Here is an 18677-nt window from a genome sequence, read left to right as displayed (position 1 = left end):
TGCCCTAGAAGCGTATTAATTGATCCTGTATTTGAAGTTTGAAAATCTGGCTTTGAGACATTGGCAGAAATAAAAATGATTCGAGCCCACCTAAGCTGTTAAACGTGGAGGGGTGGGCGCATCGTCATGTGGCACATCATGTGGCTCCTCACTCAGCACAGCTAGCGTGGATCCCAAGCCACACTTGGGAAAATTGCCTCTCCTTAGTGGCTTTCGTCCTGTCCTTTGTCTGGTGGATCCCTCCAAGGTTCCTAGCTCAGCAACAATAACACTTCTCAATGGAAGCTTTCTTGCCCCATGACTGTTCGGTTTTTGAAGTGCGTTTCTCAAGCTCCATACCGCCCTCCCCCCCCCCCCCTTTTAGTTTTTACAGCAAGTAAAGTTAATATGTGTGGACTTTGTTTTAGAATCTTTATCCTGATCCCTCGATGCCTGGCATATACCCAGCTCAGAAAATATTTGAATAGTAAGGAAACCAGGATTTAATAATTTGTTTTGAACAATGGATCTAGGACTAAAACCGTATTTTAGATAAACTAATAGGCAGTTCCTTTTTATCTACTGCTTCATGTGTGTTTTGACTAAAGGCTGATGGAATGAAAACTTCAGGGACCTTCTTGAAGCAGAGCTGATGCCGCGTCCGCATAGTCATAATGGCATTGCCTTCTCTTTGAGGTTCTAGGAAAATTATCTCAGAACTCCTGTTGAATATCCTAAAGTAGTTCAACAGAGAATATCTGAAATGATACCAAGAATTTAGTGCTTTATGATTCTCAAGGAACATTCTCACAAACCTGATACTGTTGAGACAGTTGTCCTTCCAGATTAGAAAGTATACCAGGTGGCATAACTACCCGAGACTTCCTTTTGTTGATCAGGAAATAGGAGGTTCAATGTCAAGAACATGTAGTATCACTCACTGATGAGAATCACTTGAGTTTTTTTACTTATTTAGCAATGTGAGTAGTTTTAAAATTTACCATTTAGGAATGTGTTATTGAGGAATTGTAGTAAAATCTTGTGTTAACAAGGTTTTTGCATTTACATGAACTTTCACTCATTTTTCAGAATCTGTTCCTAGAGACAGAGAACCCAATACAAAAATGAGAACATGCATGCATAATCAGAAGGCTGCAGTGCAAATGCCTAGTGAGACTCTGAAAGCAAACATGGTGCCTGAGAAAGTTCTCCGCAGATGTGCCGCTGTGGCTGCAAATAAAATAAAAATAATGAGTAATCTAAAGGAAACGATTTCAGGACCAGAAAATGTCTGGATTAGGAAGAGCAGCAGAAAGCTGCCCCATCGAAATGCTTCTGCTGCGGCTAAGAAAAAATTACTGAGTGTTTATAAAGAGGATGATACAACCAGAAATTCTGACAGTGAAAAAGAGCTAGAAGACACTAATAGCAAAATGCCTTTTTTAAGGCGGTTCAGATCCTGGAAAGAAACCGCATAATAGTGACCATGGAAATGTGGAAGTGGGATTTGAAAGCAATCGGGCCACAAGAAAACTGGCGGTTGCATTCTGCTCTGAGCGCCAAAGTTAATCCCTGGTTGGCACCTTTTCCAGGGATTTTCTAAAAGCCATAACCCAGCAGGTCACAGTGGGAGGAAGCCTTCCTTCCAGGGAGCCTTTGTACAGGAACCCACTACAGAGAATCTGAGGGGGGAACAGATGTTGAAGCCTGTAGTGCAGAGGTGGAAAGAAGAGACAAGTGGCCTGTCCTAAGGCTGTTCCTTTCCAGAAAGGAAGGGCGTTGAGGAAAGCTCTTGATTCCTTAGAGGAAGAAAATAATGGGAAATGCACAGGGTCTGTAGCAAAAACTTCAAGGACTGAAAAAAAATGTCAACATCACAACCTAATGCTAATTTTGAGGGTTCTGCATCAGAGAATAAAAATTCAGACCAGCATGGCTACGGTGTCATTACTGAGAAGTAAGAGGGAAAACTCTAAGTAGGCACATTTCCAGAGGAAGTGCCATTGAGCCTATTTGACCAAGCAAACACTTTAAATATTAAAGACCCAATCCCTATAGTTCACAACTTCAAAAGCCAAAAAGCAAACTAGAAGGACCCGGGGATTCATTGATGGGGATGGTGATAAGTGAGCTCTGAAGTAGAGTGGGAAACAGGCAATTAGTGAAAACCCATTAATGTCTTATTTTGTCTATAATATTGGAATTCATACTGAATGGTGACCTCTTGATACGAGTAATTCAGGGAATATATATTTTTCTATGAAGGCAATGAATGTGACTATCACAACTTCTTTTCCTCATTTTTACTTGCACATAACAGCATTTACGGAGATGCCGAAACGTGCCTCATGATAGGCAAGGTCTTAGGTTTAATCAGTTAGAAAAGGTACAGATGAAGATCAAAACAGTCATATTTTTGGATGATAACAGTGACATCCTCTTACATTTCTCTATAGCACCTTAAAAATTAGTACTTTATGAACACTTTTAGCAAATTAATTACAGTCTCATCACAACAAACTTATGGCAGCATGTATTGGCTCTTCCATTGTGGCCTTTGCTAGGATTAGAAAATCTGATCTTGATACTGTAAAGAATTCTTTGCAATGAGGTTTAATTTGTTAACAGGTATTTGTTGAAGTTAAGATCGCCAGATTAAATGAATGCACTGTTAAATCTTTTTTTAACACAGTAACATGCTATTGAAAAAGTGAATTGTTAGAAGCAAGTTGTTTTCCCATTTAAAATTATCTGTGAATATTAATATATGATTTGCATGTGTAAATCAAAAAAGTAAAATATAGAAACCTAAGAGTTTCTATTCTTTTTTCATTAAAAGACTAATGTAATGCATATATTTTGGTTATACAGATAGACCCAAGTGTCTAGATTACTTGAGAAATTTGTGGTTGCATGTCTGCTTAAAAAAAGGCATTTTGTCGTTTTCGTTTTTTTTTTTCTTCCCCTTAGCATAAGCCGGAATATTTCTAACCTACAGAGTCTGTGTCCTTTGCTCTGTTAATATATACTTTCATCTGAAATACCGATACCAGTATCTTGTTACTACAGGTGAGGAAAGGAAGAATTCCTAATAAACTAATATTTTTAGGCGCATGGGGTTTGATTTTTGATTGCTAATGAAATGTTTAAATCGATTTCCTCTCCCATATTTACCCTTAATTTTACAGAAATTTCTCACTGGGGATGTTCTATCCTCAACAAATACCATAAAATGAATATATTTAAATATCAGCTAAGACTCTTTTATGCAAAATTTTGTCAGTTTCTGTGTAATCAAATAATTTATTTTGAATTTACAGTGTTCTGTGATGGGGTTAATTTCCAGAAGATGTCACCAGCCTTCTTTCATAACAGAATCTCTGCTGGTATAGTGTTTAAATTGAACATCACTTTGCCTTTTTTTTTTCCTTAAGTGCTTTGCCTAAACTTACTGTAACTGCATGAAATAGCATTTGTTGAAAACTTAACATTATTGTAAAACTCTGAAGTGTACACAAAGTTCAAATCACGGCCAAATGTATTATGATTACCCTGCTCATAATTTTAATCAGCTTTCTAGAAATGATTTCTTCATAATGTAATTGTGAAATCAAATCGCGGTAAATTTTACTGATAAATATGACAAGTTAGTTACTCGACAAAAGGACTAAGACAACGTGATAGCCAAACATCCTTTTTATTCTGCAATTCAGGCATCCTATAAAATAGAAAATAACCCAGGAGTCTCCATGCAGCTTAGAAACATCACCCTGGTAATCTTGCTAACAGCTAGCTACACACCAGGTTTCCTAAGCTCTCACCGGATAGCAATTTGGTCATGTACTGTTGATGCTTACATGTTCAAATTCTGCTTCAAAACCCGAATCTTTATTTTGCAGTAATATGTAAAATCGCTAAGGCGGATTTAATGTAAATGTTCTTGTTGATACTATTTCTCCACGTCTCAAAGCAAGGTACTTGTAGCAGCTTTCGGAGATTCTTCTGAATACCTCAAGCAGCCCTGCCTGACCCCAGACGAGCACTCGGCAGGTCGGGGCAGTGCTGCACAGTTTTGCGCAGTGATGCAGTGTTGCACAGTGTTGCACGGTGCTGCGCAGTGCTGCACGGTGTTTGCACGGTGCTCCGCAGTGCTGCACGGTGTTGCACGGTGCTGCACAGTGTTGCACGGTGCTGCGCGGTGCTGCCCTGTGTGGCGCAGTGCTGCACAGTGTCCTCTGTTTTCGGTGCAAAGCCAACGGGAAGGGATTTTTACGTTTCACGGCCAGAAGTTCTGGACGCGGCCCTTGGCTCGGGCGGGCGCGGCCGCCGCCCCGCACACTCCGCCTCCCAGCGCGCTCTAAAGAACAGGCCGATTCGAGAACTGCATTCTTTGCTCATTAACGAGGAGAAGGCGGAAATAAATTTTGTATCGAAACGGCCACGTTTTAAAAAAAAAAAAAACAACTATTTTTGCATTCTCACGAACTCTTCCGGATCGGCTTGACAATCATCCGCTTTTGAAATGTGAAATTCTTATTGCCGCAGTAAAAGTCGCATTTTATACCACCACGAAGCGCTGTGTTTCTTCCCGCCCTCGCACCCCCCGCCCCCCCGGCATCCCGCAACGTAGAAGGGGCGCGGACACCAGCTGGAGGCCGGGAGGGGCGGGAGGGGCCGCGCGCCGAGGCACCTGCGGGGTTAGGGACGCCCCGCCCCCCATCCCCCCCCCCACCCGCTCGCCTCTCTAGCCCGTAGTCATCCCACCTCTCGGTGTCCCCGCGGGCTTACGGCCCGGTGCGCGTGCGCGCCCGGGGGGGCGTGGCGAGGCCCGGCCGGGGGGCGGGGCGCATGCGCCGTGCTGGGGCGCCGCGGCCCGGCCGGCAGGCGGTGAGGGAGGCATGGCGGCCACGTTCTTCGGCGAGGTGGTGAAGGCGCCGTGCCGAGCCGGGACTGAGGACCAGGAGGAGGAAGAGGAGGGCAGGAGGGAGACGGCGGAGGACAGGGAGGTCCGGCGGCAGCTGGCGCGGAAGCGGTGAGGCCGGGTCGGTGGCTCGGAGCCGCGGGCCCCCCCTTCCCGGGCGGCCGTCGCGGGCGTGGCCGTCGGCCTCGTAGCGTCCGCGTCGGGATCCGTAGCAGGTGGACCCGCTCTCTGAGGCGGTGGGAGAGGACCGTAGGTGACCCCTGACCCCGGCCGGGTCACGTGCGTCGGGCAGGTGTGGCAGAACGCGCCGCCCGGGACGCTGCAGGCATCTTGGTGCGAATGTGCTCTTAGGACCCCGGACACTCACGTCTTAGACCCCGTGGCCGGGGGTGTCCACCGGGACGTTGGACAGCGACTTCGTGGAAGTCGGAGGCCTGACCTGGTGCGCGCATCGCGGGGAGAGCAGCGCCTCCTCCTCACCCCGGCTGAGGCTCCTGGACCCCAATGGAAGGCGTTCCACGCTCTGCATGGCTCTCACTTAACCCGGGTGCCCATTACCTGCGCTCTGCAGATGCATCTTCCTTTATTTTATTTTTCAAAGATTTTACTTATTTATTCATGAGAGACACAGGCAGAGGGAGAAGCAGGCTCCACGCAGGGAGCCTGACGTGGGACTCGATCCAGGGTCCCCAGGATCACGCCCTGGGCTGAAGGCAGGTGCTCAACTGCTGAGCCACCTGGGCGTCCCGATGGATGTTCTTTTAGAGGCACCGTCAGGTGCAAGTTCAGTATTTGGCTGTTAGAAAGGAGGCGCTTGCTCTTTCTTTCTTTCTTTTTTTTTTTTTTAAGATTTTATTTACTTATTCATGAGAGACACAGAGAGAGAGGCAGAGACACAGGCAGAGGGAGAAGCAGGCTCCACGCAGGGAGCCCAAAGTGGGACTCGATCCCGGGGTCTCCAGGATCACACCCTGGGCCCAAGGCAGGTGCTCAACCACTGAGCCACCTGGACGTCCCGATGGATGTTCTTTTAGAGGTGCGGTCAGGTGCAAGCAAGTTCAGTATTTGGCTGGTAGAAAGGAGGTGTTTGCTCTTTCTTTCTTTCTTTTTTTTTTTTTTTTAAGATTTTATTTACTTATTCATGAGAGACACAGAGAGAGAGAGGCAGCGACACAGGGAGAAGCAGGCTCCAAGCAGGGAGCCCGACGTGGACTCCATCCCGGGTCTCTAGGATCAGGCCCTGGGCTGAAGGCGGCGCTAAACCGCTGAGCCCCACCCGGGCTGCCCCGCACTTGCTGTTGCTTACTGCCCGCTGTACCCACCTGTCCCGCCTTTCGGGGATGCTAAGATGGTTCAGTGAGTCGTGTGGACCTCGTTTGTGGAGTCCTCCATGAACTTTGCATTCAGACGGGAATAGCGTTGCCCGAATCTGTTGTTTCCTTAGGTGATAATTACATTCTTTCTGAAATTAAAGGCTGCTTATTGTTTATTACAAAGTCATGCCTCTAGTGTCCTTTCTCTCATAATAGAGCACTAATTGGATCTAAGTTGCTTTGTTTTTTTTTTTTTTTGTCTTTTGTTTCTTGTGTTAGGGAGGTGCGGCTCTTTCGAAGACAGACAAAAACATCTTTGGAAGTTTCTCTGCTGGAAAAATATCCTTGCTCCAAGTTCATCATTGCTATAGGAAATAATGCAGTAGGTGAGTAGACGTGTGTTAGATTGGACTTCTGTTGAAAGAACAAAAGCTGTGAGAGGTGGGTGGGAGGGATGGGGTGACTGGGTGGTGAGCATTAAGGAGGATGCTTGATGTGATGAGCACTGCGTGTTCTGTGCTGCTGATGAATCACTGACCTCTACCCCTGAAACTAATAATACAGTATATGTTAACTAAATTGAATTTATTTTATTTATTTTTTAAAAAAGATTTTATTTATTCATGATAGAGAGAGAGAGGCAGAGACACAAGCAGAGGGAGAAGGAGGCTCCATGCGGGGAGCCCGAAGTGGGACTCAACCCTGGGTCTCCAGGATCATGCCCTGGGCTGCAGGCGGTGCTAAACCGCTGAGCCACCCAGGGATTCCCCAACTAAATTGAATTTAAATAAAAAACTTAAAAAGGAAAAAAAAAGAACACAATCCAAAGTTACTTATTTCTTTACATCATAAAATATTTCAAATGTCTGTTACTTTTTTTAGAAAAAGTTAAAGCAGAAAATTGACTTAGAAAAGGCTACAGTTTTTGAGTAAACTTTGAGTAATATCTGTGCCTCCTCATGTGATACCATCTTTTTAATAAACCTAAAAAATAAGATTTAAAGAAAGTGTTCTTTGGTTCAGGAAGTTGTAAATCCTGGGAACTGGGTTTACGGTTTGTTCCCGTATCCACGTTTCCTCCGGCTTCTGGGCCTGTTTGGGCCAGACTTCAAGGGACAGAGGGGGGGTGTGTGTACATGGCCCCCTTCGAGCCATGGTTCTTAAATGGTCTTGAATTAACAGGCTCCTTTGAGAACATGATGAGAGCTCTAAAAATAACAGTGATGGTTTCTAACGTTTTTGAACACTTCAGTGTGAAGGTCTGCACATACATGACTGACTCCATTTGATAGATTAATGTCAGAATAGTGCAGAGCTCAGCTGAACAGTGTACACGTGCAAGTGCACAAACCTTTGTCATTTTACAGCTAAAATGTACAGCCTGTCATTTCACAGGCTCTGGGGGTGGGCATTTGGGATCTCTGGTGAAGTAGATCTCTTCCCCGGTCAGGTAGCCCTAGTGCTTGCAGGACATAGTAAGTACCTGGTAAGTAACTACTGACTCGTTTATATGAAGTTCTACCTCCTAAAATTTTCCAGCCCAGTGTAAACTTCATGAAACTGTGGTAAAGCATGTCAGTAAATCTGTGTTGTCAGGTCCTCCTCTGAAACCATCTGTACTTAGGGCATGGCCTTTAATTTCTTGAGACCTCAGTTTCCTTTTCTGCTAAGTGGTGCTGTAAGGTCAGTGGTCTTACAGACTCTCCTAGAATAACTTGAAATTATTTTTGGTTATAGAGCATGCAACTTGCAGAACCAGGCACTAACTTATGTGAATTGTTTTTCACAGCATTTTTGTCATCCTTTGTTATGAACTCAGGAGCCTGGGAAGAAGTTGGTTGTGCTAAACTCTGGAATGAATGGTGTAGAACAACAGACACTACACATCTGTCCCCTGCAAAGTCCTTCTGTATGTTTTATCATCTAAAATCGAATCCCTCGGTATGTGGGACTTGGATGCTTCAGGGGGAGCCATTTAGGCGTCATTCATGTGTTCGTTTGAATTTCATGTTCCTGTATATCTGCTTTTGGGCTGAGGAATTCTGCCTGTAGGCAGTGCTAGTGCCCTGTATTATTTGTATAAATATTAACATGGCATACACAGTGTTGGTAAAGCTCCTAGGAAGTTCTGATAGAACTTTGTTAGAAAAAAGCCATAGATTGTGGACATTCAAATTTTGCTGTCATTCAAAAAATTATTTCACGTGGTAACTCTGACTGTGCAAAAATGTGTTCACTCTGTGAAAGCTGGAAGTTTGGTATGCCCAGTATTTAGCAAATGCCTGGTACGTCCTAGAAACTCAGTTAATGTTTGTTGAACAAAAGAATGCTCTGTGCATTCTAAGCATAATTCTCTTGACAGTTGAGCTTTTACCCTACCTCATTTGTCCTGATTTTTAAGTCCTAAGAGTCATTCCATAGCCAGTGCTGAGTGATTTCCTTGTGTCCTGTGCATTCGAATCTTAATCTTGGGTCCATTCAGAGAACACAACATAGTGGGTGATGTGAGAGTCAGGCAGATGAGGTGACCTGGCAGGTGACGTGTCTCTCCATCTGCTTGTCTGACAGAGAACTATTCTGTACTTGCTGAGCACTTGAACAAGGGCCAGGGCAGGGGTTCAAACGATGGAAGAAGCCACTAATTCCCTAATGTTATAATTTGGCTTATTTTAACTAGGTAAGGACCAAATATTAGCCTTGTAAACTCTACGGTCTTATTTTGTAATACTTACAGATTTTATTTTTTATTTTATTTTATTTTATTTTTTTCAGTTTGTTTTTTTAACATGTAATCCAAAGTTATTTAACTTTCCATAAGGATTTTTATGTACATCCAGCATTTATAGGAAATAATAATGAAACTAAGCATGTTTTTGATCTGGTCTTTTTTTTTTTTTTTTTTAATTTTTATTCATGATAGTCACAGAGAGAGAGAGAGAGAGAGGCAGAGACATAGGCAGAGGGAGAAGCAGGCTCCATGCACCGGGAGCCCGACGTGGGATTCGATCCTGGGTCTCCAGGATTGCGCCCTGGGCCAAAGGCAGGCGCCAAACCGCTGCGCCACCCAGGGATCCCTGATCTGGTCTTTAATTGGAAAGGTTGCACTTTAGAATAGATTGTGAAGGTCCAGTAAGGAATTTTGGTCACCTCGTCTAGTACCATTTATTAGGTATGTTTTGATTATGCAGAACCTGCTTGTGTAGTCTTTACATATCTAGTCTTTTTCTTTTCCCCCCACACCCGTGTACCTTTTTTCCCTTCTGTGATCCCCTTGGGTAATTGTTAGCATTTCTGGCAGTGTTTTAGTAGAAGACATTGAGTTCTCTGGGTAGTATCATTCCAGGAGCATTGATAATCAGGAATCCATCCTTTAATGGCATTGTGGCATTACAGATTATTTCATTTTGAGCATATAGGTTGGAACTTGGTTTCTAAAATAATACTATCTTCACAGGCATCAGTACCATTTTAGAATGCCATTTAGACTGAGTTGCTGTCAGATTGGCATTCACTAGCATTTGTGTAATACTTAGTTTTACAGTATTTATGTTTATTTTGCATTTGGTCTTCACAGTGTATGACACCCAGAAGGGCAGCAGGCCTGGTATGATTCCTGTGTCATAAAGAAGACTCTGGTAGCTTTTACTGGTAGTATCTTAAGTGCCTCCTCTGCAAACTCTTGTGGTCACTCCATTCCTGTGTACTTCGTTCTGCTGTTAACTGCCAGTAGTGGCTTCATTTTTAAATTTTAAAAATAAAGAAATAAGCCAATAGCAAATTCAGAAAACAAATGTTATCTAAAGGTTATTTTAGAATTCAAATGATATGTATATGGTGGTAACGTGGAGTATGTATAAAATTCATTTGACCTGACAAAAAACTTGGAATATGATTTTCTAGGTTGTCCTCTGTCAGTGCAATTGCTACGTTGCTGAAGATCAGCAGTATCAGTGGCTAGAAAAGGTAAGAAGGGAATGAAGACTGGTGGGCTGCTTTTTTTTAAGGGTTTGGTATCTTAACACTTGAGCCTACACAGTCAAATATGGAAGCAGGAAAGTCTTTGTTTTTTTCTTAAAAATATTGTAGTAATTTGTTACAGAATATCAAGAATAGAAACAGATTTAACAAATTAATCAATGTGCTAAAGACTTAGGTCATAGAAGCCTAAAACAGTTGAATTCTTCCTATCTCCCGTATTGTTACATTTGAAAGAAAAACAGGCTACTCACATGAAACAGAACAAGGGCATGGCTAGTGGTGCAAAATGGCCTGACAATGTGGACTGGTGGCTTGACCATGCAGTCTGGTGGGAAATGTGGACTGGAGAGATGCTGGCTGGGGATGTGTGCTGGGGATACAAACTGGAGAGATGGGCACTGGGGGTACAGGCTGGAGAGATGCAGGCTGGGGATGGAGGCTGGAGAGATGCAGGCTGGAAAGATGTGGGCTGGGGATGTGGGCTGGGGATATAGGCTGGAGAGATGCGCACTGGGAGTATAGGCTAGAGAGATGTGGGCTGGAGAGATGTGGGCTGGGGATGACTCTGGGCTTTGAGGCAGGAAACAGACGGGAGCTGGATTCAGAGGGTTGGCACAGAGCTGCTACTTGTTCCAAATTCCAAAATATTACATCAGTTTGTCTTAGGATGGTTTAATTGAGTCTTCATTTTATGGGAAAACTGTGCATGTTACATGCCCAATAAAACATACTTTTCAGTGAAGAATTTAGGAGTTTTAGAGAATAATCATAATTTTGGCAGGTGCGTATTATTTATAAATGAAGTAGGTCTTATATATGTATATCTCAGCAACATTTCAGCTTAAATTTTAGGTATATTTCTTAGGTATTAAAATTAAATTCACTGGAAATAAAAAATTTGGCGTACACTTGTTTTAAACCAGATTGGCATACTTGAAAACATTTTTAAAAAGTTACTAAATACGCTTTATTAAATGAGGAATTATTCAAGAAGGTCTGTGATCCTTTTCACAATCACATGTGATTTTGTGTTATGTAGTGGTGTCTATTTTTCTGAGGAGAGTCCGTAGCTTTCCTGAGTTCTCAGAAGAGGAGGAAACTGCTTTGTTAATTTGTGTTTTTTATTTTAAGTAGGATGACTGTTCCATCAAAACTGTTATTTTTGTACTCTGGGACAAGTTTTCTCTTCCAGACTTTAAAAACTTTTTAATCAGTATTTTTTTTTCCTTAGGGACACTCTTTGTTTCCCTTGATGTTTGGTTTCTATCAGCCACAAAATCCTCAATACCACATACAGTCTAACGGAATGGTCAAGTGTGGATTCAGACTATAGGTGTTGTAGGGAGAATGATAAATTAGGGCTTGTGAGTAATGTTGTATTTTTTAGATGGGATGTACCTGCTGAAGTTAACTATTTTGTGTTTATTTACAAAGCTGTGAGCTAATGAAATTAGTCTTACAAATCATTAATGATGTGTAAAATCTTTAGTTCTGTTGTTACTGGAAACAGCCCTTCTTTTCTTCTTTTTCTTCTTTTTCTTCTTTTCATAAAATACTTCCCAACAAGGTGGAATGGCCTAAAGTCTACTTTTTTCTTAAAAAAAAAAAAAAGAAAAAAAAAAGCTTTTTTTTGTTTACATCACCATAGATTTTAAAAGCTGAAAAGGGTCCTTGGAACTTCATGAAATACACACTTAGGAGGAAATAAAGGTCTAGAGTGATTGAAACTTGCCTATAAGTGAAATAACTTTAAAAGTGCATTTAAGAATTAAGGCACTGATACAACACCATTATGAATATACTTTGCGGCTTAGAAGCATCTTCATTAAAGTGTTCTTGAACACATGAGTACATGGATTAGGGAAGGGGGGATCACTTCATTTTGCCAATACACTGCTGGTCTGAATGTGCTTGAGAGTGAAGCAGTGTTCTAAGAAATAATCTGTACTAGAATAGGTCTCTTCATCAAGCAGCTGGTTTACCCTAGAAGCCAGTCCTGGTGTTATCACAGGACTACTGCTTAGGTGGGTAGTATTGTCCTCAGCTGAGGAATGTGACTTAGAAAGGTCACCATACTGGAAGGTGACAAAACCAAGATCAAACCCCGGTGAGGGGACAGCAAAGCCTGTGTTCTGTTTTTCATTGGACACCTCCACCTGGATACTGCTGTGAATGGTGTTAGGTAAAGAGCTAGAGGAATGTTTCTATTCTGTAACAGAATTATGTGTATGTTTTAATTTGAGGTCAATTTTGCCTTAGGTCTTTGGTTCTTGTCCAAAGAAGAATATGCAAGTAATTATTCTCACGTGTCGACATGTTACTGACTATAAAACTTCAGAATCTACCAGCAGCCTTCATTCTCCTTTCCTGAAAGCCCTAAAAACACAGAATTTCAAAGAGCCTCCATGCTGTCCACTGCTTGAACAACCAAATATTGTACATGATCTTCCTGCAGCAGGTGGTATCAAAATTTGCAACATTTACATTATATCTTGTTGCTTTGTTGGTTATTGGTTATTACTTTGACTATTAAGGTCTTTTTAAGGTAGTTCATTCATGATGATTGATACCAGTGTATTGCTATTAATCTTTAATGTCTATTGTTCCTAGTATGTTGTGTTTGGTTTGAGGTTTTTTTTTTGTTTTTTTAAAAGATTTTATTTATTTATTCATGAGAGAGACAGAGAGAGACTGAGACACAGGCAGAGGGAGAAGGAGGTTCCCTGTGGGGAGCCCGATGTGGGACTCGATTCTGGGATCCCAGGATCAGGACCTGAGCCAAAGGCCGATTCTCAACCACTGAGCCACCCAGGTGCCTCTGGTTTGAGTTTTAACATTGTTCAGACACACAGTTATGATGTGAGAGTAGGTCAGGGTTCTTTTTTTTTTTTTAGATTTTTATTTATTTATTCATGAGAGACACAGAGAGGCAGAGACACAGGCAGAGGGAGGAGCAGGCTCCATGGAGGGAGCCCAATGCAGGACTTAATCCTTGGACCAGGATCACGCCCTGAGTCAAGGCAGGCATTTAACCACTTAACCGCTGAGCCACCTGGGCTGCCCTAGGGCAGAGTTCTTAACGGTTAGGTTGGAGAGTTGCACTGGTTCTTTTTGATTTGTGATAACTAATCATGTGAGCCAATGTTAAATGTAAATCATTGGTGCATGAAAAGTGGATAAAATATGTTTTCATTGTCAAAATAAGTTACTGAATCTTGATAGTTTCTTTACTATTTTTTTATTCCTGTTGCTAATTATCCTCTAGCATCACATCGAAATGAAATTGTCACTTACTTTTTGATAGCTAATATGTTATATAATTGTTATTTGTTAATAAGTATTTTTTCCCCTTAAATGTTGTTTATTGGAATAAATGGCTAATTTATATTATTATATTCAGTAAAGTTTTAATCTTGTACTTACTTAAGCTGTGTCTCAGTATATTCAGGAAATGCAAAATAATATTTTCAGAGCGAGAAATTACTTAGGGAAAATAAATTGGCTTTGAAAGAAAATACGCATTTATAAATGGTTTGATATATCAGGGAACACTTTGAAGGAGGCAACAGAGACAACTGATTTTAAAAGTATCCTTTATTGTTTAGAGGTGTTTAGTTTAAAATCACCTAGTAAAGACTGAAGTGGGCTTTTCTTTGTGTTACTTAGTTCTGAGTTACTGCCAAGTGTGGAAGATCCCTGCAGTTCTGTACTTGTGTTACACTGATGTGATGAAGTTAGACCTGATCACAGTGGAAGCTTTCAGGCCTATCCTTTCTTCCAGAAGCTTGAAAGGTTTGGTTAAGGTAAGGTTTCAGCTCATTGACTAACAGCTGAGTTAGAATGAATTTAATAACAAATGGTAAATTTATGGTACCGATTTAAAAGTTAAGCAACACTTAGAGATCTTTTTTTCTTAAAGCGTTCTGGTCTGGCACTTTGAATTAGATTGTCACCCTCTCTTTTATATATACTTCTGTAACTGGAGAAATGTTTTGTTCATGCTTTTTCATGGTAGATCAGTGCAGTGCATTGATATAAATCCCAGACGGCTCTGTAGAAAGATGCTTTGACTGTTTAGGAAGTTTCTGTAACTAATTCATTTGGAAGGTTGTAATACTTAAGAAGGCATTTTTGAGCACAGCATGGATCAAATTATGAACAATTATTCACTTAATTTTGCATGGGACTGGCTGTGTGAAGGCGAGATAAACCTGTTTCCTTCTGTCCATTTGTATGTGTCCGTGAGCTCTTTCCCCAGAAAAATTCATATTGAGACATGTACACAAGAAGTTTTGCCTGTACTTCCAGATAGTTAGGAACTCCCGTCCTTTCCCTAAGAGACTTTCTGAAAGTGCATGGATCCTGGGTGAGAACTTGTCTTGTACAGGGAAGAGACTACACCAGCGTTCCCCAGAGGGAGTCCTCTTTTAGTCTGGAATGGCCATTGGTGTTAAGACACCTTTTCTGGCAAGGTCTGTTGGACTTAGCTTATTTCACAGACCTCATTAAATTTGTTTGCTTGCTAGATGATCAGCTCCGGGGGATGGAACCGCCTTTTTCCATTTTGGTATCCCCAGGTCATCATGTACCTGGCATATAGGGGAATGCATGCCCAGCCATTTGTTGAATTAGTAAAAATTAAAACTAAGGTTGTATAATTCAAGCATAATTTCAAATTAGCTGGAGTCATGGATAATCTTTCTGACAAATTGAGTTATTTTATAGTTAGCGTTGCTTTCAGAGTATGTTTGGTTTGCTAATAGTTTGGTTTGCTTCTGTGGCTCACGGTCTGGCTCTTCCCACTGCATCGTGAGAGCAGGGCCTGTGGCTGTTTTGTTCTTGGTGTGGCGCGGTGCTCCGCACGCAGGTGCCCCAGAAGCACTGGCACTTGTTGGGAGAATTGTAAATCATCATGTGGAGTTTAAGTCCACTTTAGTCTTTTAGGAGTATTCCTTTTATTTATTTTTCTTTTTTTAAAAATATCATTCATTCGTGAGAGGCAGAGAGGCAGGTAGAGGGAGAGGCAGGCTCCCTGCGGGGAGCCCAATGCAGGACTTGATCCCTGGGCCCGGGATCACGCCCTGAGCTGAAGGCAGATGCTCAACTGCTGAGCCACCCAGTCCCTAGGAGTATTGTTTGAAGAGGGCTTAGAGATAACTCCTTTTAATCTATTCATTTCTCCCTGGAAACAATTATTTGCGGAGGGTGCAGTGGCCATTTGAAGAGTGCAGTTGTCTCTCAAACGTGAGCAGACACGGTCGTCCTGAGTTCACTCCTAGTCTCTTGATCTGAGGGTGGCATGCAGTCAGTGACATGGAATTTTCTTGAGTGCCTCCAGAGCCATTTTAGTACCGCAGCCTGGAGGTGGTGCAGGCCACTTACTGTGCCTGCCAGATGGAGGAGAGCACGCAGTTGCATGCCTGCCAGAGCAGGGTGAGGTTCATATGAGGAGAGGTGGCAGTTGAGCTGGATCTGAAAGATGGATCCTCATGGGCAGAAGTGGGCAGAGGGGAGGGAGCGGGGAGTGCAGGAATGGGCAGGGGCAGAGCGCCTCTGAGGAGAGCGAGTGCGGAACTGGGTTCAGAGGGGCTCAGAGGGGCGGGAGGGCTCCTGTGGGAGAGAGGCTGGGCTGGAGTGTCGCTTCCCGCCAGAGGTCTGGGACCTCTGGGACGGCGGCGTGGAGGCTGTGAGACACCACCAGAGAGTTTTGGGCAAGGGGAGGACAGGCTTTGATGTTTCATCTACTTCAACACTTTGGGGTGCTGAGATGCTCAGATGTGTTACCTCCTGAAAGAGGAGAATCAGGGCAGGGCCTGGTCCCTTTTCCGGTGCCATTCTTTGTTTACGTCCCGACAGGGTAGGGATTCTGACTGAATTCTCCATCTCACTGTACTGACGATTTTTTTCTTTTCTTCCAGAATATTCCCCAGAGCACAGAAATATTGAAGAAATTGATGACAACAAATGAGATTCAGAGTAACATTTACACATGATTCCAAAGATTGCTTTGTATCAAGTGTGTTATTACCTATGCATTCCTTCAAGGGAAGCAGCAGTATGGTTTTGTTGGTTACTTTTTTTTCAGGGGGGTACTTTGGAGGTGTTCAAACAGAATAAACTTATTTTAAATTCATTGTAGTTTTAGTTCCTTTTTTATGGTGGTGCCCTGGACAACTGGAATAATCCAGATGCTTTTCTTTATCCACTAGGTGGGAGTATTGTTTAATTTGAATATTTTACACTAATGTAGTTAAATTTTTACGAAGCTGCAGATAACAGGTTTTGGTAATATGTACGTGTAGTTTCTTTAGTGATAGTTTTGTGTTATCTGAAAATAGACTTGGTGATTCTTTTTTTTTTTTTTTTTTTTTTTATTTATGATAGTCACAGAGGGAGAGAGAGAGAGAGAGAGGCAGAGACACAGGCAGAGGGAGAAGCAGGCTCCATGCACCGGGAGCCTGATGTGGGATTCGATCCCGGGTCTCCAGGATCGCGCCCTGGGCCAAAGGCAGGCGCTAAACTGCTGCGCCACCCAGGGATCCCGACTTGGTGATTCTTAATATGTGAAAAGTTCTGATTTTATGGATTTTTCAGGGTTTTTTTATGGGTAAAATTGATCAGGTAACAAAGTTCTATATTTGCTCAACCTGAAACAAAAAGAAATGTGTATTTCATTGGTTTTCAATAATATCTGCCAGGCAGGCTCTTTGCACAGACTTTTCTGGGCCCTGGTGCCGGGTTAACTGTATTGGTGGTACCAGCTGGGCTGTGGCGGGCTGTGGTCTCTAGAATGATGTGAATCATGGGTCTGAGGTAGCCTCACTACCACAGAAAAACACACACTGAAAAGTATCAGTGAAAATAAATCTTACAGTGGTGAAGTTGAAAAATGCTGCTTGTGTCTTTTTCTTTTATTAAAATTATGGGATCCTTTGTATATTACAGATTTTTATTGTTTTTATTTTATTTTTATTTAAATTCCAGCTAGTTGACATACAACATACTCAGTAATGGTCTCAGGGGCTGAGTTGAGTGCTTCATCACATCACAAGGGCCCTCCTTACTGCCCATCCCCCATCCAGCCCATCCCCCGCCCACCTGTATATTACAGATGTGGACAACGTACTGGTATCTTCTAGATTCAGTCTACTTACTGTTCTTGACGGTGTTTGGAGGTGGGGTAACGACACCCTGCCCTCCCTTTGCTGAGTGCCAGAAGCCTTGTGCACGGTGCATGTGAAACATGTGAAACACATGCCCTGATGATAGAAATTGAAGCCGTCTTTTTTTATATATATAAATTTATTTTTATTGGTGTTCAGTTTGCCAACATATAGAATAACACCCAGTGCTCATCCCATCAAGTGCCCCCCTCAGTGCCCGTCACCCAGTCACCCCCACCCCCCGCCCACCTCCCCTTCCACCACTCCTAGTTTGTTTCCCAGTTAGGAGTCTCTCATGTTCTGCCTCCCTTTCTGATATTTCCCACTCATTTTTTCTCCTTTCCCCTTTATTCCCTTTCACTATTTTTTATATCCTCAAATGAATGAGGCCATATAATGTTTGTCCTTCTCCGATTGACTTATTTCACTCAGCATAAGACCCTCTAGTTCCATCCATGTTGAAGCAAATGGTGGGTATTTGTCATTTCTAATGGAAATTGAAGCATTCTTGTTGCAGAAGTGTTTGCGTCCGTTCAGAAAATGTGTTTGCAGAGCCCTGTGTGACTTCGGGCTCCAATCTGGAGCTAGAGTCTTGTGCTAAGGGTTCATGTGGCCCAGAGAAAGAGCAACCTTGGAAGTGAGCAAATGTCAGGCCGACCCGTACAGGCTGGGTGGCTGTGGGGTCCCAGTCTCATCTGTAAACTGCAGGTAGGAAAAGGAAAATTAACGAATTACTATTAAGCGTGCAGTAAATGTTTCTTCCCCTCAGGTTCTGTTTCTCATCTGCTTAGTGAGGAAGAATCTGTCTGCTTATGTTGTTGGGGGTGTTAAGTATAAAGCCGTACAAATGCTTTTGATGAGTGGGAGAGCTGTCCTTCCGCGTACACACCCCCGTGTCCACCCACCCCAAAGATCCCACCTTCACAGTGTAGCCAGAAAGGAGTGAGGGGCAGACACTGCCCTCTGTTGCTTCTCAACAGTCCACACTAAATTCAGGAACCACGGTTCTTGGCAATATCAAGGCCAGGAGTGGAGTCGGGGGGAGATAGTTAGTGGTTGGTTTATCAGTGTGGCGGGTTGGTTGAGTGTGTTACATGTCCCTTTGCCCTGAGATTCTTGTAGAGTAACATCAGTCATTACTTAGCGGTATAGAATCTCATTACATTCATGCAAATAAGTCACTAATTTGAACAATGGTGGTTTCTGGAGACAAGTCATCGGGATGGACACAAATGGCTACGAACAATGCTGACTTCTCTCTTTAATGTCAGTAAACACTCCTTTGTGAACTGTACTCAGGTCTGGAGATCTTAAATTTGGGCC

General features: G+C 42.7%; 2 protein-coding genes across 5 annotated transcripts in view; both read left to right on the top strand.

Annotated features, from left to right (window-relative positions):
• The window catches only part of BRWD1 (bromodomain and WD repeat domain containing 1), a 121020-nt gene extending 116472 nt beyond the window's left edge, over window positions 1-4548 (top strand). For both annotated transcript variants that reach the window (XM_035709422.2, XM_025449771.3), the window contains exon 42: window positions 1069-4548. In XM_035709422.2, the coding sequence (XP_035565315.1) occupies window positions 1069-1457 (389 nt within the window). In that variant the 3' untranslated portion in view covers window positions 1458-4548. The remainder of the gene's footprint in view (window positions 1-1068) is intronic.
• A 270-nt stretch (window positions 4549-4818) lies between these two features.
• On the top strand, window positions 4819-16324 carry PSMG1 (proteasome assembly chaperone 1). Of its 3 annotated transcripts, none has more exons than XM_025449772.3 (7): window positions 4819-5011; window positions 6493-6599; window positions 8003-8154; window positions 10114-10176; window positions 12451-12649; window positions 13858-13994; window positions 16110-16324. In XM_025449772.3, the coding sequence occupies exons 1-7, from the start codon at window positions 4878-4880 to the stop codon at window positions 16182-16184; spliced, it is 867 nt and encodes a 288-aa protein (XP_025305557.1). In that variant the 5' UTR covers window positions 4819-4877; the 3' UTR covers window positions 16185-16324. The 3 variants fall into 3 exon arrangements, with proteins under 3 accessions (XP_025305557.1, XP_025305558.1, XP_025305559.1); XM_025449773.3 differs by having other exon boundaries at window positions 4881-5021; XM_025449774.3 differs by lacking the exon at window positions 4819-5011 and adding an exon at window positions 5202-5342.
• The last annotated feature ends 2353 nt before the right edge of the window (window positions 16325-18677 follow it).

The sequence above is a fragment of the Canis lupus genome, chromosome 31 (genome assembly GCF_003254725.2).
Source record: "Canis lupus dingo isolate Sandy chromosome 31, ASM325472v2, whole genome shotgun sequence".
Classification (NCBI taxonomy): domain Eukaryota; kingdom Metazoa; phylum Chordata; class Mammalia; order Carnivora; family Canidae; genus Canis; species Canis lupus.
The sequence above is the reverse complement of the archived record's forward strand: the minus strand, read 5'-3'. Positions and strand labels throughout refer to the sequence as shown.